General features: G+C 47.4%; 1 protein-coding gene across 1 annotated transcript in view; it reads right to left on the bottom strand.

Moving 5' to 3' along the window:
• The window catches only part of Sdk1 (sidekick cell adhesion molecule 1), a 976,484-nt gene that overhangs the window by 97,831 nt on the left and 854,001 nt on the right, over positions 1–24,652 (bottom strand). The window contains exons 26-28 of the mRNA XM_031338568.1: positions 19,913–20,028; positions 17,509–17,698; positions 14,161–14,259 (exon numbers count right to left, since the gene is read on the bottom strand). Coding sequence (XP_031194428.1) covers positions 14,161–14,259; positions 17,509–17,698; positions 19,913–20,028 — 405 coding nt within the window. The remainder of the gene's footprint in view (positions 1–14,160; positions 14,260–17,508; positions 17,699–19,912; positions 20,029–24,652) is intronic.

The following is a 24,652-nucleotide window of genomic DNA, read 5'->3' as shown; positions in this document are numbered from 1 at the left end:
TCCCCTGGGAGGTTGTCGTGAGTCTGTGCCTCTGGCTCTTCCATCCCCTTCCTTCTCCCCTCCTATGGTGCAGCCCTTCCTTTCAACCCAGCAGGAGAGGCCAGACCTGCCGAGCAGACTATTTCACCCTGCTTGTAGAGACAGGATTACTGAGTGGTTACACTTGCATTATTCACCCACCTCCCACCCCCCTACCCTACCCCTCCCTACCCCCTTCCTAGTTTCCTCCTGCGGTGGCCTTCCCCACACCCTCATCTTCCACAATTCCAGCAACCCAGCCTCCCCACCCAGGCTTCCCGACCCAGGCCTCCTGAGCTTGGAGGATCTACATTAAATAGCTGAATACCCCTTAATTTCTGAAACTCCAAAGTGGCAGGGTTTGGCTGGCTCTGCGTGTCTCTCTGAGTTCCCTGATTATGAAGGGGTCACGGTTGATCAGACATTATTAATGATCAAATCCCTCCAACCAAGCAACCCCGATGCCTGCCTGCTGGCTTCGGAAGAAGCCTTGCCAATTTCCCAGACCCAACTGAGAACTGTGGGGCACACAGCCTTCTGGGCTCCCAGACCACGTGTGGTCTGGGCTTCTGATTAAAACCAGAATGGATGGGGTGCCATGACATGTAAAAAAAAAAAAAAATTAATGACAACCCAAGTGTTCACGTTAAACAATGGGGCCTCAGCAGGGGAAAAAGGAAAGCATCAAGCTAAACAGGTCCTCCACAGCTCTGCCCTGCCCGGGTAGCCTGTGAGTGGGGGCCCTCTGCAGGCACCTGCTGTGCAGGCATGGTTCCTCCTAGTGCACAGTTTGGCCAATCCCCTGCATGCCCTCAGGTGGTACTGCTACTCCTGGTCCTTCTGGTCTAGCCTTTGGCTCTCGGGGTTTCTAAACTGCCTATGCATTTCCCAACTGTATGGTGCATCTCCTCCAGTCCTCCATTGGAGACCATGTGGACACACCCACATAAAAGTCAGACTGAGCCTTTAGACCCAGTCACCACCAGTCACTGATAGGTGGCTATCATTGCCATATTGACAGTGACACAATCCTCAGCCCTGTCCAGAGGTGTGTACAAGGGGCTAACCCCAGGCCTCTGAATGGCCGTTATGGCCACTTCTTGTCTCTGATGGACCAGCTTTTCTCTCTGCCATGGAGTTCAAGTGTTCTGAGGTTTCCAGGAGTTGATCCAAGCCGGTTCCCCCTTCTTATTCACAGATCAAGGACTGCAACCTACAGACGGCTGGACAGTCCTCCTAGGCTACCTCTTCTCCCATCTTAGTCATGGGGAAGTGGAGCTTGGGTGTCCCAGGGGACACAGTCTCAGGCCTTCAGAGACTCTTGCACAACTAGCACTATATAGTTGAGAAGATGTCACAGTGGCTGGACAGCCATGTGCAGGGGACATGGTTCGCTCGTGAGTGCTAACAGCATCGGCCCCCAGTAGGTCAAACACACAGGGGCAAGGCAGCTGGAAAGGTTACAGTTTGCCCAGGGTTGCTGATGATGGATACCCCAGGTCTGTCCTACTTTTTTTATTTTTTTCAAAAAAAACCAACTACACTTCCAGAAAGAAGACAGCCAGCCCCTTTTGGCTCTTGCTTGCTTCCAGGAATGTTCAACCTTTCAACACGGTGATAGAAGCTGTCATATACAGAGTTCATGCTTGAGGACTGTGCAATCAAGTTACGGGAAAATCACTGCCTAGCTAAAACACTCCTGGGCATTTACCCCAAAGCCTCCACATTGATGAAGACATTTGCATATCTGTCTTACATCTGGCACTGTTCACACAGCCATGACTGTGGAGCCAATCCATGTATCTGGCAGCACAGAGATGATTAAGGAAGATGTACTGCCTATGTGGCGACATTAAAAACAAATTAATTTATGTGTATGTTCCTCCTCAGCTGTCTGTGCACCAGGTGTGTAACATCCACAGAGGCCAGAAGAGGGCAGCAGATCCCCTTGAACTGGAGTTACAAGCAGTTGTAAGGTACTCCATGTGTGCTAGGAATCAAAGCCAGGACCTCTGCAAGTGCTGTTAACTACAGAGCCATGGTTCTGGCTTCACACAACAGACATGCGTGGCATTATAATGAGGTTATATTGTTTTCAGAAAAAATGGATTTAAAGAAGCCATGAAAGGCATGTGTCATATTGAGAACTCACAAATGAGAGATCATTTGTGGTTCTTAGGTTTTATATAGATACATGAAATCATATATGCATCCATACATGCAAACATACACTATGTAGAAGGAAAGCTATCTAGGGATAAAGGGGATCTGTGAGAGGGAAAGGGAGGAGGAAAGAGGAAGTGGGGGGATGGGGTGAGATGTGTACAACAAGCAGTATTTTTGAGAACTTGAAAAAAATTAATAACACAAAACTTTTTGTAATGTCTTAAGTAAGCTTATGATTTTGTGGACCACACACACAGCTGTCTTGGAGCTCATGAAGCCCATGGGCCTTAACTGTGGATGCACCTGCTTAGGCCCTGTACCCCACAGTCTCCTCTGTGAGAGGCTCTCCTGGCAGAAAGAGCTTTTCACAGCTCTGGAGAAGATATATGTCTGAGACAGAACCTGGCTCTGTAAATTTCCCACTGTTAGATATGTGAAAATCCACCCCCACAGACACACCCTCTGTCTCTTGGGCTTGAAGGAGGTACCACAGGCCACATTTCAAAGGCTGTTGGGCGTTCCCTATGCTCCAGGCAAGAGGCTGTACCTTACAGACACAGTGCAAGCACAGGACTCACCTTGTGGCCATTTCTCGATTCCATGGGTTAACTGACATTCCCAAGCAAAAAAGCTTTCCCCTTGTCCAACATTCTCCAGGGTTGATAACTGATTAGACTGTCAATGCTTGTCAACAGCTGGAAGTCATAGGTCTACAGACAAATTATCTTGGGCTATCTCAGCCCCTGAATAGCGTCTTTTGCCTACCTCTGAGCCTAGCAGCTTGGGATGATTACGTAAGCCCTCTGAAACATACAAACAACCCCTTGACATGCAACAAACATCCAAAGCTAAGCGTGTCGTAAGACAGCATCTGAGGCCTGTAACAGTGACTCCCCCCACACCCCCTGTTGGGACCCACCTACTGGAGGTTCCCACCAACACATTTGAAAACTGTCCTGACTTATGATTTTCTCTGCTCTGTTGCTAGGAGAACCCCATAAACAGTTATCACATTGGAATATATAATCGGGGATAACCTAAATCCGTGTTCCTGGACCATGTCCAGAGTTTGATATTTTGCTCCCAGAATAAACTATCTCCCTTTGAGGTGAGAGCAGAGTCTGTTGTTTTGCATTGACACATGTGACCAGAAAACAGTCACAGCACCAGGTATCCACTCTTTACAGCTGGCGGATGCTGTTGCCATGGCTGCCCCCTCACGGGGAGTTCTGGGCTGTTTGTTGCACCTGCAGTCATTTTGTTACAAGTTTTTGTTTTGTTTTGTTTTTGTCTTCCCTGAGGGCCCATCCTTCTATCAGCTACCCAAGCTGCCTTAGTTCTACAGAAGTCTCTGACCCAGCCCTTGAATTGATAGGACCAACACTTAACCTTCCTTACTCTGGCCATTAAAACAGGTGATGTCCAACCGCGTCAGGCCTATCAAGTTTGTTACACCTGGTATTGATGCTTGGTCTGTTGCTAGGTATTGTAATGCTAAGTGCGGGCCCCCAAGGCCTGTTTGCCCCAGAGATGAGAGAGTCTACACAGAGACCCAAGTGACAGTATGTGACCTTGTCCTCAAGTTACTTCTGATTGGCGAATAAAGACGCTTACAGCATATAGCTGAGCAGAATTGAGATAGATGGAGCTTGGTGTTCCCAGTCTTGGGGTCAGAGGAGACCACCAGGAGAGGGAGAAGAAGTAGGAAGAGAAGAAAGACACCATGGGTTAGAAGTTAAGAAAGCATGGCCTGTGGGCTGGCCAATTGGAGTTAAGAGCGGTCCAGATAAAACATAGTAATAACTCTGGGTTATCAATAGGAAAGTAGATTCAAATAGCATTGAGTGTAGATATCTCTGCCCAGCTCTAGTGCTGATTAAGGCTATTGTAAATAATATAATTTGTGTGTCTTTTGTTGGAGAACTGAATGATCAGAGGTAGGTAGATGCTCCAGAATGAGATTAAATATTTTCCAAAACAGTGCAGCATGCAACAGGTAACTTTAAAGTGGGATCCTTCATGGAAGCACAAATTTTACACGTCTGCTTCTTCACTGGCCAGGGGAATGGCTAAAGCCTTTTTGCTTTTTCTTAGAATGTCTTTTTAAAAATTCTAATTTAGTGTATGTGTGCAGGTATATGTCATGTGTGTGCAGGCGCTCTTAGAGTCTGAAACAGAGCATCAGCTTTCCTGGAGCTGAGGTTACAGCTGGGAGCCACCCAACATGAGTTCCCGGAATTTAATTCAGATCCTCTTCAAGAGCCGCCAGGATTCTTAACCACTGAGCCATCTCTCAAGCCCTACAATTCCAAGATCTTCTGACTGCAAACAATATCTCTAGTCATGGAATCAGTATTTATTATCAGTAATTTTAGAGGGATAAACTTCTAGATTTAAGCTTATTTTCTTTAATTGAAAAGAAAGAAAGAAAGAAAGAAAGAAAGAAAGAAAGAAAGAAAGAAAGAAAGAAAAAGGCATAATCTAGGTCCACTGAACCAGTCTGCAGTCATAGCTATTCAGGAGGCTGAGGCAGGAAGACTGAAAGCTTAAGCCAGCCTGGCCTACAGAATGAGTTCAAGGTTAACTAGGGCAATGTAGCAAGACTGCATACCTGAATAAAAAGTACAAAAATCTCAGTGGTACACTACCTGCCTAGAATCCTCCAGTGAGGGGCTTGGTGTAGCTCAGTGGTAGAGCCCCTGCCTAGAATCCCCCAGTGAGGGTTTAGGGGTATGGCTCAGTAGTAGAGCACTTGCCTAGAATTCCCCAGTGAGGGGCTAGGGTGTGGCTCAGTGGTAGATCTCCTACCTAGAATCCACCAGTGAGGGGCTGGGGTGTGGCTCAGTGGTAGAGTCCCTGCCTAGAATCCCTCAGTGAGGGGCTGGGGTGTGGCTCAGTGGTAGAGCCCATGCCTAGAATCCCCTAGAGAGGGGCTGAGGTATGGCTCAGTGGCTCTTGGTTGTCGCGTGTGAGATCCTTTTATCTCTCTCCAGGAGTCTCTGACCAGAGAATAGGTAGCCAGTGATCTGTTGATGTCTCTCCTCTCATTGGGAATGTTGAAAACATTCATGGTGGGAAGAAGGCTCAATAAGTAGAGTGCTTGCTGTTCAAACCTGAGGACCTGAGATCAATCCCAGCTCCCACATAGAAAGCCAAGGATGGTGGTAGGTGGCAGCATGGCTGTTATCCCATTTCTGGGGATGTGGAGACAACTGGTCAAATCAGCAAGCCTCAGGCCAGAAAGACAAGTTAGACAGAGTCCAAGGCATGACACTTGACATTGATAGCTTACCTCCACACACAGGTGCACACAGGTACACACACACACACAGAGAATGAATGTATAGCATATGGCACAACACGTATAGAGACCTCTCTATTCTAGGCTTATATCCATTTAGACCTTGGGTCTTCCATGGTGGATTTCAGCCTGTGTATGAAGGTGAGACTGGCCATGTTTTTGAGTAGTAACAGGGCAAGATGTCCAATGGTATGTTCTGATGGCACCTGCACACACACACACATACACACACACACACACACACACAAAGAGAGAGAGGGGGGGGATATACAGACACATAGAAATTTTGAAAGTCCTTTAAAAACTCAAGGAAAACCCCACGTTAGTGATGAGCAAGTAGAGACACAGGATGACTGCCACATATAAAAATGTCTACTCCGGATCAGGTACAGGTGGTCATCTGGTCATCTAGAGAGGATTTTCAGTATGTAGATAGGGAGCACAGGTTATCTGCAGACAGCACGCCATTTATCCGAGGACTTGGTCCTGGAACAATCTTTGTGGTTGTCTAGCACAGTAGGGCCCCTCCCTCTCATAGAAGAGGATTTTTTGCTGCAGGGCTACCCTTAACCCCTGACCCCTCTGTCTCTGAAACAGAACGAGAAGAATATTTATCTGGAACAGTCACTGTGTAGACTCAGTAGATAATGTATGGAAACCACAATGTCATTTGTCCTTAACTGCAGGAAATCTGGGTTATTATTTTCTATCTCCAATCCACTTTCCACACTGAGCTATTACCGAGAGAAAACTCCTCAGCCTCCGGCTTCTGTTTGTACCTTCCTATTATTTTCCCTCCAATAAATGTGGTATCATTAGTGGGCCCTACACCCCGGTGTGCTGAACATAAAAATTAACACCCGCTCCTCACCCTGACATGCCAAAGAGACTCATTCGCTGGACCGCGGTGGTCTCTTTCCTGTGCATCCTCAATGGGAGAGGCAGCTGTGGAATAGTTTTTGCATTTTCGGAGAATAATGACGGATGGTGTTCAGAGCTGAGAGCGTTTCTGAGGATAAGGCTTCTTATGTAATTATGGTCTCGCTTGGATCAGAAGCATTAGCGGGTGGGATTTCAGCGAGCCAGGGTCAGGAGGCTGCGGTGTGTGTTTGCAAAGAATGAATACGCTTACTCGAGAGGAGGAGAATGTGGCTCGAGAGAAGCTCTGTTTTTAAGGTTATGGGTGAATTATGATAATAAGGGCACCGAAGAGAGCAGGGCCAAGCATGAGGAACATCGATCCGAAGGGAAGATTAAAATGTGCAATGAGAGGCCTATGCCGGCTTCTCAATGAGCTTCCCGTGCCTAGAAAATCGGCTGGAGGAAAGATAGACAGAGGACCGGATAAGACCACAGAGCCTTGGGCAACGAGCCTCAGAAGGGTTCCCATTCCTTGAAGTCTGACCCTGAGAGCTGGAACAGCTGTCTGGGGCTTTGTCTTGACATTCAAGGCAAACCTTTTATGGGCTGTACTGATGGCCGACAAGCAAAGGTATCAGTCTCCCTGGGGTGCTTGGGTCCCCCCCCCCCGAAGCAAGGCCATCAGCAGGATACAGTGCTGTTAAGCTTTGATGACTGATCAGAGGCTATAAAGCCCCGCCCCCCAGAGAACCCAGAAGCAGTCTAAGGGTCCCAGGAAACCCCACACTTAGCCTGCAGTGTGCGGCTATAGGTTTAAAGCTTATCTACTGGAGGACTGGGAACTCAGAAATGCTATAGCAAGGTTCTCACAAAACAAAACAAAACAAAACAACAAAACCCATTCAAGGTTAGTATCTGGTCCTGGCTGGCTGGGGGCCTTCTGATGGGTGGAGACAGGAGCAGAATCTAAGGTCTGAGTCTGGTGATGGCACAGTTCTGAAGAGTGCATGCATGAAGCCTACCTTAACAGTACTCTAGGGTGCGTGGAGCAGTCTGCCAAGTCAGGGGCAGGTAGCTAGACTCAGGTAGTTTCACAAACCCCAAAGGAGGCTTCTAACCATTCTGAGTTCTCCCGAGTAAAATATTTATGACACAAATAAGCAAGTGTTTTCTCCCTCCAGGCTCCAGCTCTGTTTCATGCTGTTAATCTCTTTGGGAAATGCAAGAGCATGCTTCCATACAGACTGGGAAGGAGTGAGCTGCAGATGAGTCCCCATGCTTAGAAGGCCGCCCTAGCTCCGGGGAACGTCCGTTCTAGGTATTCAGGCAAACAGAGGGTTTCCTTTCCACCCCAGCAACAGCCTGGATCTTAAGGAACTGTTGGTCCTTCCCTACAGCATCTGTGGTCTGATGTGCTACCACCCAGGTTATGGGGCCCCCCAAACAGCATCTGCTATCACCAGATACCATTACAACCCCAAAATTCTCAAAGGCCATATTGCCTGCTTGACAGAGTTACTGCCATCTGACTTAGCATTTGTGTGTGATGGTTAATCTTGTCTCTGGGATCAACTAAGAGACATGCCTCTGAATGGAGATATGAGGGCATTTCCAGGAAGAATTAACTAAGGTGGGGGGACCTCCTCCAGAGTGGGCAATGCCTTCCAGCAGCCCAGATACAAAGAGACTGTAGGGGAAAGTGGTGCTTTGCCTGCCTGCCTTTGCTCCTTGCTGTTAAGTGCATCTGTTCTTTTGTTGCTACTACCCTTCACTGACATTGGGACCCAATTTGTTTAGACTTCCAACATGAACTGAGGACCAGTGGCCCTCCAGGAATCCTCCAGGCCTCAGGTACCAGACTGGGACTTCTGAAGTATCCAGACTCTGTGACTGCCAGCTCCCTGGTTCTCAGCATCTCTAGTGTGCAGATGGCCACTGTTGGATTCCCCAGTCTGTCTTTAGTAAATTTGCCTTGTAATATATAGTCATATCAGTTCTATACTACTATAGATACTGTATTACGGTACTATAATACTGATTAATGCAGGGTGCTTGAAGTAAATACCACCTACTTCTTCCCTATGTGTTTGTGATTTTCAGTGATGGTCCCACCTGGACTTTCCATCAAACTCTAAGGTCCAAGTTGAGAAAACAGCACAGTGGGAAAGAGCGCTTGCTGTGACAGCAGGACATGAGTTCAAATCTCCAATACCCACAGAAAAAGTCAAGCATGGTTGTTGTATGTGCATAACTGTAACCCCAGCTCTATGGGGCACAGAGAAAAGAGGGTCACTAGAGCTTGCTAGCCATCGACCTAGCTCCAGAGTCACTGGGAATAAAGCAGAGAGTGGTACACCAGGACACCCAGGTTCCTCCTCTGGTCTCTGTATGTGCATAGGTGCCCGTACCTGAATACCTATGAACTATGAACGGACAGACAGACAGACAGACACACACACACATATACATCCCCCTCCCCAAAAAGAAGAGTGGTGGAAAACAGGGGAATATAATGTACCATCAGTATACACAAAGTTATTTATGGCCTGGCCTGACCTGGCCCCAGGATCAAAGACCCTCCAGCCAGAAGTGACAGGCTAGCAAATGTGATAGGAACTCTCCACGTACTGAGCACTGTCTTAGTTAGGTTTTCATTGATGTGCATAGACACCATGACCAAGGCAACACTTTTAAAGGAAAACATAATTGGGGCTGGCTTACAGGTTCAGAGGTTTAGTCCACTAAATCATGGCAGGAAGCATGGTGGCACGCAGGCAGGCATGGTGCTGGAGGAGCTGAGAGCACTGCATCTTAATCTGAGGGCAGTCAGAAGGAGACTCTCTTCTATACTGAGCAGAGCTTGAACAGTAGGAGACCTTAAAGCCCACCTATACAATGGCATACTTCCTCCGACAAGGCCACACCCACTCCAACAAGGCCACACCCCCAATAGTGCCACTTCCCACGGGCCAAGCATATTCCAACCACCATAAGTACCCAATGTGGCAGATGTTTTTCTGAGCATTTCATTGCATGGGTTAAGAGGGGTATAAATGGGGAAATTGAGGCCTGGGAACCTGAGTGAGGGTTTTTTTTTTTTTTTTGTCTTATTTTAATTTATTCAGTTAGTAGATGGCAGGCTGAGGTCTGAGGCCGGGCAGTTAGGCTTCTGGTGTTTAAATGTTTTAATAGCCTTGCAAACATGTGTGTTTTCTTTTTATTTTTTCCAGACAGGCTAGGCTCTCACATAGCCCAGGCTAGGCTTGAACTCACTAAATAGCTGAGGATAACCATTAACTTACTTTCAGATCCTCCTGCCTCCACATCCTGAGTACCGGGATGACAGGCATGTGCCACCACCCAGTTTATCCAGGGCTTCACACATGAAAGTTCTCTGTTGTCCGAGCTACACCCCCAACCCTACAGAGCAGTCTCAACTTTTGTAATGCTGTGACCCTTCAATACAGCTCCTCCTGTTGTAGTGACCCCTAACCATAAACTTATTTTGTTGCTACCTTATAGCTGTAATTGTAATGTAAATGTTTGATATTCAGAATATCTGACATGTGACCTCCAAAGGGGTCGAGACCTACAGGTTGAGAACATTGTTATAGAGTTTCCTTTGGGCACAATGTCTAGAAACAAGAGTGGCTGGGATGGAGGTGGCCCTGCTCATCTTCCACATGTGTGGCTCTTTAGGGGCTACACAGGTGACACTCCCAACAAGGACATGTGATGGGTGCTGTCCTCATACCTTTCCATTTGTATAGATGGTCACGGAACCATCCCAGGTCAGACGGATGTGACCTGGCATGGTACTGCTGACTAAATCGAACTTTATGGTGCTTCTGTGACCAGCACCAATGCTTCGAGACACATTGAAGAGTAAATGACAAAGATTTAGAAGTGAGCTGACAGACCATCTGGACAGTGAGATGGTGGGGATCGAGGTAATCTCTCTGAGTGCAGAGTGGAGGGTGGCTGCCAGCTTGAGACAGTTGGATGGCAGGTGGCATTCCTACTTAAGAGTGTGATTCAGGCTGACCATCCCCACAAGATCCCTACTCAGAGTCCATCCTCAGTGAGGGGCTGTGAGGTGGGGTCCACAGGTGGATCCTTTCTGAGGAGGACCATGAGCAACCAGGTGAAGTCACTTACGAGCTAAGGCATTAGCGCATTAGCCAGATCCTGGATGGTGGGTCTGTTGTAAATGTCGTCTTATTTAGTTATTCTTTTCACTTTATTTTGCGTGTGTGTGTGTGTGTGTGTGTGTGTGTGTGTGTATGTATGTATGTAGGTGTGGGTATGTACATGCATGTGTGTCCATGCATGTCCATGCATGGACTTGCATGAGCATGTGCATGTGGAGACCAGAGGCAGGCTCAGTGTCATCCTTCAGGGTCTCTCAGTGGCTGGGAGCTCACTGGGTAGGTGATGGTGCCTGGACAGTGAGCTCTGCCATCCTGCTTCTTCTCTTTGGAGCTAGTGTGTGGACTACAAGTGTGCACCACCAAGCCTAGTTTTTTTTTTTTTTAAACATGAATTTTGAGGATTACAGACTAAACTACCTTGCAGGTCCTATAAAAGTCCTGTTCATTCTCTCTGATTCATGCCCCCCCACACACCACGTGACCTCTGCAGAATCCCCCACCAACCAGCAAGGCACTCCCCAGGTGTAGCCATTCCACCTTAGCCCTCCATTCCCAGAACTGTATACACCCCCTTTTCTTAAATACCCCCCTTTAATACTGCACTGAAAAGGTCATCATTCCTTGTGGGGTATGGGAAGCTGCAGATCCCACTAGACCCAGCCTCACTGTCCACATGGGACAGTAGGCTCATTTTAAAATCTCAGGATCTAATAGTTCAACGGTTGCAGAAGTACTGCAAACCTAGGGAGGGTAAACCTTTATTCTTTGCAAACCACACAATCTCTGGCATTTAATTACAGCAGCAGCAGATAGGAGGAAGCTTCCTTATAAGTCTTACAGAAGGATCCCAGGTATGAATCCGACCCTGTATTTGCATGGGAGGTGCTGGTTAGCAGTGCAAAGTTGAATCATCCATCTGTGTACCAGGTCCTATGTATAACAGCATGCAGTCTCAGAGCAGTGATACATGAAGAGAGAGGACTAGGGAGTTGATGGTGACTGGGGTCAGAGGGGATAAGGTCAGTAGGGCTGGAGAGGAAAGCCAGAGGCTTGGGACAGGGTGGAGCTCAAGGAACCTACTTCTTCACAGAAGACAGTCTTTAGGCCTCTGGGAACTCCAGGTGACGGACCAGAATTCTATTATTTTGCACCTCTGAAAATGTTGCCTGTTTTGGTGTGGCCTTCTAGGGACAATAGCTCCCGGGGAATCAGGTATCCAGCTCTGTTGGTTTCATAATGATCTGTGGCCTGTTGTCATGCTGAGGGCAGGCTCTTCCTAAAGCATGGTTTGCACTGGCTATCTGCTCTGAAGCCATTTCCCTAGCCCCGGCCCGAACCCATGGTGCTGACTCCAGATGTGGCTCACTACCTTTTCTAGTCAGAGCTCATTTCAATGGGGCTTTAAAGCTGCCACGATTATGGCTGAAAGTGCCAGCAACCTCAAGGCCACCAGGTTCAGGAGATCTTTGCTTATAGCAATACTTGTAGTTGGTGGCTGCAGAGATTCTGCAATGGGAGGTCAGGGAGTGAAGACTGCCACACCCCCCTGAGTGTGGGACATAGCATCACCCAGGCCCATCCTAAAGATAGGCTCTTCCTAAATGCTCCACACAAACATGCCTTTGGAGCCTCTGTCCTGGGCTGCTGGAGATGCATGGGTTTTCAGGTGTGTGTGTGTGTATGTGTGCATGTGTATGTGCACATAGGGTACTGAAGACAACCTAAGGTGTGGTTCCTCCAGTGCCAACCACCTTGTTTTTCAAAACTTGTTTCAAACAAGTGCCTTTCATCTTTTGAGGCAGGATCTCTCACTGGCCTGGGACTTCACAATTTGGCAAGGCTGCCTGGTTAGTGAGCCCATGGGATTCATCTTCATGATGCTGGGATTACAGGCATATGCTCCCATGCCTAAGATTTCTTTTTCATGGATTTTAGGGGATCCAACTGGGGTTCTCATGCTTGCCTAACAAACACTACTGCGACATCTCTCTGGTCCTTAATTTCCTTAATTTTTTTGATATTTATTTTTGTTTCATGTATATGGATGTCTTGCCGTCATGTATGACCATATACCACATGTGTGCCCGATGCCCATGGATAACAGAAGAAGGTGCCAGATACCCTGGAATTGGAGCCAGATGGTTGTTAGCTGTCATATGGGAACTGAGAATCAACTCCAGGTCCTTTGAAAGAGCAGCCAGTGCTCTTAATTTCTGAGTCTTCTCTCAAGCCCTTGAATCTGTCTTTAATAAAAAGTGAAATACTTTCTTCAAACCAAGTCTTAGACAGGCAAGATCAAAAGTAGCTGACAGCAGAGACGTTTGTCACTGGCCCATCATTTCAGGTGAAGAATTTCACTGGAAATTGCCTATTAACTCAGAGTCTCCTGTGAATGGGGACCAGGTGGATGTCACTGGTGACTCAGGTCTGCAACCATACTCTGGGCCGTATTCTGGGACCCTACTCTTGAAATGCCTGTTTTTCCATGTGTAACACTGTAGTGGTTTGAATACTTGGCCATGCATGGGGAGTGGCACTATTAGGAGGTATGGTCTTGTTGAAGGAAGTGTGTCACTGTATAGGTGGCCTTGGAGGTCTCCTATGCTCAAGCTCCACCCAGTGAGTAAGAAAGGCCCTCCTGGCTATCTGCAGAAGACAGTCTCCATCTCTTCCTGGATGCCTTTGGGACAAAGATGTAGAACTCTCTGCTCCTTCTCTAGCACCATGCCTGCCTGGATGCTACGATGTTCCTGTCTAGATGATAATGGACTGAATCTCTGAACCTGTAAGCCAGCCCCAATTAAATGTTGTCCTTATAAGAGTTGCTTTGGTCATGGTGTCTGCTCACAGCAGTAAAACCCTAACACACTCTCCAGTCACACAATGCACTCGCCCATGCTCTGGATCTGTCTCCACTCTCAGGCGGAAACCACCAGAGGTCCCTTTCCTGCTTCCAGGGCTGCGGAAGTCATCCCAGCACCCTGAGACTCAGCTCCAAAGCAGCATTTCACCCACTCCAATCTCTATCCAAGGCTGGCTTGCAGGACAGTTAGTGACTCTGGATTATGTCAGTTGTCATGTGCATATGACTCGAGCTATCTTCCTACAGGCTCTATTCCACCAGGCAATGGTAACAAACATGGAGTCTTTAATTAGACTAAGTAAGAGTATAAACAAATGAAGGCATCGATGGTGCTTTAAAGCACCATCTGCTGGCTTTCTGTCAGTCTTCTCAGAGCTGTGTCTCCCAGCAGATTCTCCCACCTGGTGGTCAGTGCAGGCCTCACAGTGGGAGGAGACACTTCCAAGAGCCAGATCAGCATCCCCTATGAGAAACTAGCCTGCCATTTCCTAAACAAAGCTGGCACAGCCCAAAGGAGGGGGAGGCTGATTACGAATGGGCTTGCCTTGGACTGCAAACAGACGGAGGGAATTCTGGGTTAATACAATGTAAATTTCATTCCAGGAGAAAGCATTGGTGCCCTGCTTGGGAACAAAGGAGGCCTATGATGCTTGCTTGGTGTCCAGGAGATGCTGGCTGCGGCCGATGTGATTTATGTCTACCTACCCATTGTCTAATAGAAACAGGGGAGAGCAAATCTCCTGCCCTTTCTCTCTGTCATTGCTCACCCTCCCCACCCCCAACATATACATGTTCCTTACCCAGAATCACACCATTGGGCTCCTCAGGGGGCTGCCATACAATCCGCACTGCAGTGAGTCTTACTTCAGGGAACACCAGCCGCACGGGAGGACCTGGGGCTGAAGGAAAGCACAGTGAGACAGGAGTCCCACAGGGTTCTGTGGACAGCCTTGTGCTCTGATGGCCGCTGTGGTTCTCCTTGTGGTGGCCCCACATTTTTATTTTTAGAAAATTGATTTACCTTTTAAAAAGATATATTTGTTTATTTGTTTATTTATTGTCTAGATCTGTGATATATGTTGCATGTGTATAGCTGCCCCTGCAGGCCAGAAGAAGGTATCAAATCCCCTAGAGTTACTGGCAGTTAGGAGCTGCCCAATACGGGTGCTAGGAATTGAACACAGGTCCTCTGGAAGAACAGCCAGCATTCTTAACTGCTGAGTCATCTCTTCAGCCCCACCCCCACCCCCCCTCTTCTTTTTGAGGCAAAGTTTCTCTGTTATAGCCCTGACTGTCATGGAACTCACTTTGTAGACCAGGCTGGTCTCGAACTTAGAAATCCTCCTGTCTCTGCCTCCTAAGTGCTGGGATTAAAGGCATGCGCCACCACTGCCTGGCCTCAGCCCCTTATTTTTTAGTTTATACCTGGCTTTTTATGTGAGTTTTAGGGGATTTGAACTCAGGTCCTCATGCTCATTCAGCAGGCACCCTACGGAAGACAGAGGCATTTTACCCTCTCAGTCCACATTTTCAGTGAAGGACTTCTGGACCCTCATTGGCTCCGTGTGACTCCCTAGTGATTTTGAAAAGCACACTTTATTTTGAATCTTGACCATCTGACTTAGAAAACCGTGCTCGGAAACTATGCTTGCAGGACATAAGAGGAAGTTCATGGCAATACTAGCCTGAGAGTCACCTAGGACTTGGAAGTAAATGTTTTGCCAATATGAGACCAGATTCCTTTGCTTGGTTTGACATTTGTAGAGCAGGTGTTTGGCAACTATGACAGTCAGTACTGACTGTCAACTTGACATGTCCTAGAATCACCTAGAAGACATACCACTGGCCGTGTCCGTGACGGGCTTTCCAGATTGGGCTAACTGAGGTGGGAGACCCACTCTGAATATGGGTGCCCCTACCCCATGAGATGGGGTCCTGGATTGAATAAGGAGGAGAAAGTGGGCTGAGCACCAGGGTGCATTGCTCTGTGCTTCCTGCCTGCAGATGAGGTGTGACAGCCTCCTCTTGCTCTTGACACCCTGTTCCCACTGCCATGCTGGACTGTGTGCTCTCACACCGTGAGCACAGCAAAACTTTGTCCCTTACCGTACCTTTGTCAGGTATTTGGTTACAGCCACAACACAAGTAACCAACACAAGAAGTTATCCCTTAGCCCCATCCCCACCCCCAAACACTGAGGAAGCACCTTTAATGCTTCCTGCCCCATGCTTGCCTTCCCTCCTCTGCCCCACACTCGCCTTACCTCCTCTGCCCCACACTCGCCTTACCTCCTCTGCCCCATGCTCGTCTCCCCTCCCCTGCCCTGTCTTAGAAAATTAAGAGCCGATGCGCACAGATGCATATAATAATTTTTCTGTGTGGTTCAGTGCACCGATAATTTAAAATGCTGTTATGTCTTGTGGAACGATTGAATAATAGGGTCTCAGCCCTCATAAAATATATTTGCTTAAACGGATAGGCAAGTTAGTGTGTGGCCAGTGTGAGAAGTTCTCATTGGACTTAATCATGGATCGATTTCTGCGCATCGGCGGCACTGAGCAAATCGATGCAGAAACAGAATGTGGGGAACTGTCCATTCTGGGAGGGTGAATTTGAATGTGTATAATGATACCCATACATGGGTGAAATAAATGCTCAAGGGAAGCCACAGGCTTGAATGTCAGGACTAATTTATAACATCGGTGTGACATAGCAATGACCTCCTGAGCTGTCCCTGAGGCTGAATGGATTGTGTCAAAGTGAAGAGAGTAGATGTGTTTATATAAATAACGCAACAATAAAAGAAAAAAAAATCATTGCCCGACTAGATGTGTCCTTAGAAGGAATGATGGCAGCAAACACTGAGACAGTTTCTGAAAGGCCTCTCCTTTCTTCTTCTTAGGACTAAACTGAATGGCTCAGTCGCTATTTCCCCTGTACTTCCCATCTACCCCCAGCCTCTTGTCTTGGAGAAATCTGAAGGAATCACCCCACAGGAGCAGTGGTGGCTTTGATTGTCAATGTGACAGGATCCAGAATCACCTAAGAGACAGACCTCTGGGCATGTCTTTGACAGATTTTCTAGATTAGGCTAACCGAGGTGGGAAGGCTCATCCTAAATGTGACCAACGCTATCTGTGGGCTTGGGTCACTGACTAATAATAAGGAGAAAGCTAGCTGAGTACCAGCGTTCACCCCTCCCAGCTTCCAGGCTGTGGCTGCAAAGTGACCAGCTGCCTCCCTCCTGCCGCCATGCCTTCCCCACCTTGATGGACTGCACTCTCAAACTGTGAACCGAATTAGCCCTCCTACGGTTAAGTTTCTACTCAGGCATTTGGTCACAGCAATGAGAGAGGTAAGCAGTACTGAGCCGGATCCGGAGGCTGTGTGAATGAGGGAGACCGGGCTCTCTCCACAGAGTAGGAAGAACATGCTGTAGCTCATTATCCATTCCAGGAAGATGCTTAAACAACCATATTGTTGTTTCTGTCCCATCAGACACTTCTGATCCTGAGGTGGGCGTTTAGGCAGATCAGTATTTTCCCCCTGACATATTCATTATGGCCTGTTAAATAACGAACATGGGAAGGAGCTAACCTTTAAGTGGCTCACATCTGCAAAGTGGAAAAACATATTTACTGATGATTTAGACTTCCATAAAAACAAAGCCATCAAGATGTGCTTGTTACTCAAATCTGGAAGTGCCAGAACCTAGGGACCCCCGGGTGCTGTCAAACATGCTGCTTTCTGTGCAAAAACTTATAATTAACAATCTGAATGCAAATGGTGAAACCTACCATCCCCAGGAGGATGGACACAGAGGTCCAGAGAGGAGTTTTATCTAGACCTGTAGAGCTGTTAATAAGTGGATGGACTGACTCATGGTTCACAACCTAGCCAAGCCTCACTAGCCCCCACTCACAGCATAGTTAGCATTAGATTCCGCATAGTCCATAATCAGGCTGTAAAAATCCTCTCCAGGCTAAGATTGGTCACATAAATGCCCAGTGACTGGAAAAAAATTTTTGTTTTGTTTCCATTAACTAGAAAAAAAAAGTAGTTGCAAATTTACATTAAAAACAACCACAATCTGAATTGTTTGGATGGGAAAACTAAGCCAGAGGCAGCAGGACCAGCCGTGTACTTACTGTCGTCTTTGGTGCGCTCCAGGATGAGGGGTGAACTGGGGACCCCATTCCCGATCCGTGTGAATGCCAGCACTTGGAGTTCATAGACCACGAACTTTCGCAGGCCAGCAAGCAGTGCAGACTGTGTGTGGTTCCCTCGTACCACGTGGCTTCTGGGCTCTGGGTCCAGGTCTTTGGCACGGTACAGAACCTGAAGCATCACATGTAGATGGTTATGGCTCAGTGCGTGCTTGGAAGGGGACTCCCTGTGCATAGGGTACCAGCTCAGAACTGACTGGCAATGACCACCCAACCAACTGGGTTTTCTTTGTGAGGGCAGCTGTGCTGAAGAGGTTTTGGATCTCATTTCTACCCACTGGCATCAAGGGGGAAGGTGGCCATGAGGCGGCTATACTCCAGAAGAGTGGCTGAAGTCACACGGCTCTGCCTGTAGCTTGGTGATTTGGCTGCCTGGGCACATTTTGGCAAGATCTGAAGCTCTCGACTATAGCCATGCCAAATGCTCCCACTGAAGCATGGGCTTGATACTGGGCACAGACCTCTTGCCTATAAATGGAGCTTATGGCTCCAAGAAGTCCCTTGTTTCAAAAACCTTGAGGTTCCTTCCCCCAGCAGGACTGCTCTTACCCACATGCACCTGAGGCTTGCCCCTAACAGGGATGGCCTGAGATGGCTCCTCCAGGGCCTCCTCCTACTTCTCTTCTCGGTCTTTTCTCTAAGTTCATCCCCTATGAACTCTCTCCAAGGTAAGTGATCCAACAGCTACAAAAGAGAGGGTCGCTGGAGAGACACTTGCAAACAGTCCAGTAACCATTTCACTATGGGAAACAGGAGAGTGGCAGGGAGCTCTGTCCACTGAACCCGCTAACAGGGCTGCCACGTAGCAGGAGACTGCCAGTGTCGTGTCTCTGTGGTATACACATAGCATAGATCCAGAAGGGAGCCATTAGAATACTTGCAGAGATGGAATGCATATGAGCACAGGTTAGAGTAAAAGCAACTGGGATTTAATGACAGAAAGGCAGCTGGGCACAGTGGGTAAGCCTGTCATCCCAGCACTTTGAAAGACCAGGCTGGCAGACTACTATGAATTCAAGGTGAGCTGGTGCTACATAGTGAGTTCCAGGCTAGCCTGAGCTACAGTGTGAGATCCTGTCTGATAATTAATAGTTGCCCTCTCTCCCCACAAAGCAGGAAAAAAAAAGTTACTAAAAGACAAGAGGAGAGAATGCTTAAAATCCACTGATGATATGTAGAAGGAACTTTCTTTTATTGTTCTAGGGATTGAATCTAGGGGCTCATAAATGCTAAACAAGCAACTGGTCACTAAACAACACCCCATCTCCTCACTGGGGGATTCTAGGCAGGGGCTCTACCACTGAGCCATGCCCCATCCCCTCACTGGGGAATTCTAGGCAGGTAGTCTACCACTGAGCCATACCTCATCCCCTCACTAGGGGATTCTAGGCAGGTGCTCTACCATTGAGCCACACCCCAGCCCCTCACTGGGGGATTCTAAGCAGGGGCTCTACCACTGAGCCATGCCCCATCCCCTCACTGGGGGATTCTAGGCTAGTGCTCTACCGCTGAGCCACACCCCAGCCTCTCACTGGGGGATTCTAGGCAGGGGCTCTACTGCTGAGCCACACCCTAGCTCCTCACTAGGGGATTCTAGGCAGGGGCCCTACCACTGAGCCACACCCCAGCTCCTCACTAGGGGATTCTAGGCAGGGGCCCTACCACTGAGCCACACCCCAGTTCCTCACTGGGGGATTCTAGGCTAGTGCTCTACTGCTTCAGTCCAGCCAATCATCCCATGAGAGCAGTATAGCATTAGTGACCAGATCCAGAGAAGCTCATTGTGCTGCGTGGGAGACTAGAGATAGAGGCAAAACAAGGGAACTGTAGTTGGCCACCCTCTGACAGAGGAGAAAGAAATAGGAGGTTTTAAAGAGTCTAGGTAGCAACTTAGAAGATGGGACCCAGAGAAGCTAGGAAGGTCCAACTCCAACAGGAGTCAGCCCTGCCTAGGCCCACTACCAATCAGCACTCTGAAGAAGCAGGGGCCACTTCCCATATAGCCCCCAATTTCTCCTAGAAACTCTGGGAAGTGACCACCATGCTCATGCTCTTTCACAAAGTCAGAGACAGAAGCTGCATCCATTCATGGTTCAAGGGCCCAGGGTGCCTCAGGGAGAGCAGCCAGAGCAGGATCTGGCTTGCTGGTTGGGGTCCTGCTTGTATTTGTCTCCTGACTGATGCTCGGAAAGAACTTCTCCCAGTCTATCTTTCCCAGGCAAGACAGCTAATAAAGTTAGGAACTTTTCTTTGCTCAAGTGATAGATCTGTGGCATTTTACTACCAGCTCCAAAGGTGAGCAAAACCAACATAAACATGTATGTACCTTGTAGCCTAGGATGAGCCCATTCTGGTCCTGCTCAGGAACTGAAGCCCAAGTCAGTAGGATCTGGGTGGAGCTGACAGCCTCTGCAGACACATTTTCAGGAGCTGCTGAAGGAACTGCATAAGAACATGTCACACAATTAGTGTCAACTGTCTCTTGCCTTCTATGAACAGAGAGCCATTTACACACACACACACACACACACACACACACACACACACACGCATGCACGCACGCACGCACACACACACACACGTGCACTCGCCCATACCACACACATGCAAATACCTGTGCATACACACACATACCATACTCATATACCCCTGTACACATACATAACACATGCATGCATATCATACCCCCCCACACACACACCACTCAATCTGTCCTTGAAACAGCAATGATTCTGAGTGTTCAGGGTGGATCAGATAAGCCTGCAGGTGCACAGCACATATATAAATCTCTTTAATATGAGCAACAAATTCCATAAATCCTGGGTATTTAGAACTCAATTCTACCTGAGCCTGGCCAGAAAGAAAATGTTCTCTGTCTGTTATGGATAATAACTTAAAGAGCTGTAGGCATTTATCTTGGAATTCCTCAATTTCAGATGGATTCTAGTTCACTATCTAAACATGGAGGTCCATGAGGGTTAGACACAGGAGGTAAACAGTGGTGGGGTGGGGTGATGGACAGAGGGATGGACCCCAGGGATTATGTTGCTGCATATGAGGGGAGGGCCAGGGGAGTCTGGCCTTGTACCTGTGTATGTCTCAGATTCCTAATTGAGTTTAATCCCACACGATCAGTAGAAGCAGATAAACAGAGAACTAAGTTGGATCTACTTAGTTGGATCTCTGTTCTGTGTTTTCAGTACTGGGGTTAGATCCAAGCATGAGCTACAACATCTAGCTGTTAACATGGGGTTTGGGGTTCTGACTCGGGTCCTTATGCTTGCAAGGCAAGCACTTTACTGATCGACCCATCATTCCAGCCTTAATATATCTCTGATCATGAGATGGTACTTGCTATATATCAATTTGGCCTGCAATTTACTATGTAGCTCAGGTTGGCCTCAAACATCCCTCCCCTTTTCTCATTCTATTTCATTTCCATGACTGTTTTGTTATGGAATTGCCTAGGAGGCAGTCCTTGCAGCTTTTAACCTGTATGTATGTAATACAATTCTTTTGCATTTAGGCAATTTTGTCTCAGTTTTCTTTGATGGAACCAGCTATCTTGGTATGTGTGTGCAAGGAATGAGATACAATGTAATATAGACAGTAGCAAAACTTTACAAACAAGTATTTATATTCTGTCAGTCCTGTCTAATATGTGGCCTGTGGGACACATGTGTCCCAAGATAGTTATGAATATAGCCCAACACATCTAGATGGCAATATCATATCCTAATGTCAAAATGTTGGACACTCTTATAAATTACCGATTTTTTTGTTTATGGACCCATTAACACATCAAAGGCTGTCCATGAAGGAAAGGATGGATTCAGGAGAGTACTTAAGTGGTCAGAAGATGTACTCTTTAGGGAGTAGCTGAACAGAGCAGAAGGCTCCCCTGGACTTGGGCCTAAAGAACACACCTTATCCCAGGACTTCCAGGCTGAAGGAGGGTACATTTCAAGGCCATAGCATCTCTGCTGTGTGACAGGGCTTGGCTATATGGCTCTGCAGTGCTGTGTGGGGTGGGCAAGAAAGCTTTGTAGACACTATGGACATGCAAGGACAGTGCTACAGGAAGATCATAGAGATGCAAGCATGAGCTAGGGAGACGGCAGAGGCTGTGGTTCTGTTATGGAAGATCCAGGACAGAGCCTCCCATAGGGTACAAGCCTCTGGACACCTGGTCCTGGGCTCAGGCTTCCACAACGATGAGGGAACATGCTCACTACTCAAGCTGCCATTTGGGATGCACTGCCACAAGATTATACAGTTGTTCTATTTTCATGTCTGTTCATGTGTGCACATGTGCATGAGTGTGTTTCCATTTGTACATGTGTATGTTTGTATAAGTGAGAGACCAACTTTGAGTAGTAGTACTCCCCAGGACACTGTCCATCTTGTTTTATCTGAGACAGGTTCTCTCACTTTTACCTGGGGCTTCATGGTTTAGCTAGGTGGAATGGCCAGTGAGGCCCAGGGATCTTCTTCTATCCATCTCTCTAGCACTGGATAGACAGGCACACATTGCCATGTCTGGCATTTTTATCTCAGTTCTGGAGTTTGAACTTGGGTCCTTATGCTGCCAAAGCAAACCCTTCACCAAATGAGCTGTCTCCCCAATCTCCAATAAAAATTTTCAGACAAATTACCATTACTCATGAAGGCCCTAGGTAATGGTTGAGCTTGATTGGGTCAAGTTTATAGCCAGCAGTGTGTGCAGAAAGAGAAGAGGGAAGAGAGGAAGGGAGATACCATTCAAGTCATAGCCTAACAGAGCAAGCTGTTGGATGACACTGGGTATGGGTGTGGGGTGGCATCCACCTTCGCCCATTTCTCCACCCCCAGGAATCTTTCTGGAGTGAAAGTCATGGCAGAAGTCATTATCCATCCACCCTGAGAAAGGCTAGCTTCCTGTCCAGCACCACAGAGGCAGCCTCTCACCCTTCTCCCCTAGATATCTGATACTTGATCCTAGATACCCTCTCCTAACCACTCAGCCTTAGATCCCTGGCCAGGATGGGTCTGTGATGCCCCCAAATAAGAACACTGTATGTATACACCTCTGGGGATGGAGCTCAGTGATCCTCCCGACATTTGAAAGGGAATGATTGGCAGTCAGCCCAACTAGAAGATGAAAGTTCCTCCTAGCCATGGCAGTTCAAAGTCATGCCTTTACTTATTCATCTAGTGAGATGACATGGATATGTATGAGGGCACAGCAAGGACCACTGCTGTATAACATGGTCATTCCATCCCAACAACGAGGAAGTATGTTGGTAATTTTTCTATTGCTCTGATAAAATATCCCGATAAAAGCAACTTAAGGGAGGAAGGGTTGGTTTTGGCTCACAGTTTGAGGGTACACAATCCATGGCAGTGGGGCAGGCAATGACGGTAGGAGCATGAGGTAGCTGCTTACATGGCATACACAGTCAGGAAGCCACAAGATGGATGCTGGTGCTCGGCTCACTTTCTCCTTTTTATTTAGTCCAGGACCCTAGCCTAGGGAATGGTGTCGCCCACACGTAGGGTGTATCTTCCCACTTCAGTTAATTTAATCTAGTTAATCCCTCACAGGTATGCTTGGTGGTTTGCCTCCTAAGTGATCCTAGATCCTGTGAAATTGACAATATAGACCATCACAGGGAGCTAGGTCAATTGGCTGACAGAGCTACTGGTATTTTCAAGTTGGAAGAGGGGAAGGGAGGGTCACAGCCCCCACCTTAAGATTCCAGCTATTACTCTTTCCTGCCCTTCCTCAGCTGCAAGGGGTGGGAGTTTGTGGTGATGCAGCTGCTTTGGGTCACCCATGATCCTGTCAGTAACCCTTCACCAGTGCTGTAAGGGAGCCCATTTAAGCTCACTGGTTCCCTAAGGTGGACTTGGTTAATCATTACTTTGGTGTGTGGTTGGTGCACTCTCTGGGGTAAGCAGTCATTTGTTCATGTTTCCCTACAAAATGTTAGTGCAACAGTCACTGTTGACTTGACTGAGTTCTCAGAGGCAAAGGGCTTGTCTGTGCCATACACCTTGCAGCCATGTCTCACTGTGGTCTACCTGCAGGGGCTCCCAGGGTACCTCATATGCTACTATGGTCTTATCTGGAAAACTATTTACATAGGTGCTTATTTTAATTTTTAAAAAGCAATAAAACAGCACTTTGGATCACTAAGAACAAAGGAGGTGCTATTGTTACAAGCGTGGAAGCATGTAACCGACCCCATTTTCTGACTTGATTTAAAATAAGATCACAACCCCAAATGTGTTGTATGCCTACTACATTTGTGCCGTGTTCTGAAAACTGTCCCTGCTGTAAAGAGAGAGAGAGGCCATCGTCATAGCAACCCAATTGGTCCACCTCCTGGACCCCTACTTGTTTCCTGTCGGGCCAATCTTGGCAGCTCTAAGTGCCTACTTCTCGATACAGACCCACAAACCACTGTTGATTTTTCGGAGATGTGGTTATGTAAGCATTCACTCACAGGAAGCCCAGCTGTGTCCCCAAAGAGCCAGGACAGCCTGGTGACTTAGCACTGGGCTTTGAACCTTGCAGTTTCCGACTAGGAAAGAGACTGCCAGGTAAGGCTATTAAGAACAGGAAATGACATATTGCTAGATTCAGTGGATTCAAATTTCCCTGGGACAAAGCCTACCCTTTTTTTATTTTTGAAGGTATAAAGAAGAAGAATTATACCCATTATCTGTTCCAAGGTATATTCGACTTCTTTTCCAATTTATCTTAAGTCTTGATATGTTCTTAGAAACTCCCCTTTCATCAGAAACACAATGTATTTTTTGTGTATTTCCTCCTTCTTCACCTGTTTTTCTCTGCAGGGGAGTTCTCCCTGCTGTTCACCACTGCTCCCTGTTCCACCTCTCTTTTCAAGTCCCATTAACCATTACAGTATGTCACAGATTGTCACAGACCATTAGACCATGCTTCAAGCTATTATTACATGTCATTTAAATGTGGTTCAAAATGTTTGGTTTTGTTTCTAGCCTCCATTTGGGACTGTGAGATTATTACATTAATTTGTGCATGTGTGCATGTGTGGATGTG

Source organism: Mastomys coucha, unplaced genomic scaffold (assembly GCF_008632895.1).
Source record: "Mastomys coucha isolate ucsf_1 unplaced genomic scaffold, UCSF_Mcou_1 pScaffold22, whole genome shotgun sequence".
Taxonomy (NCBI): domain Eukaryota; kingdom Metazoa; phylum Chordata; class Mammalia; order Rodentia; family Muridae; genus Mastomys; species Mastomys coucha.
Note: the sequence above shows the minus strand (reverse complement) of the source record. Positions and strands in the feature narration are given on the sequence as shown.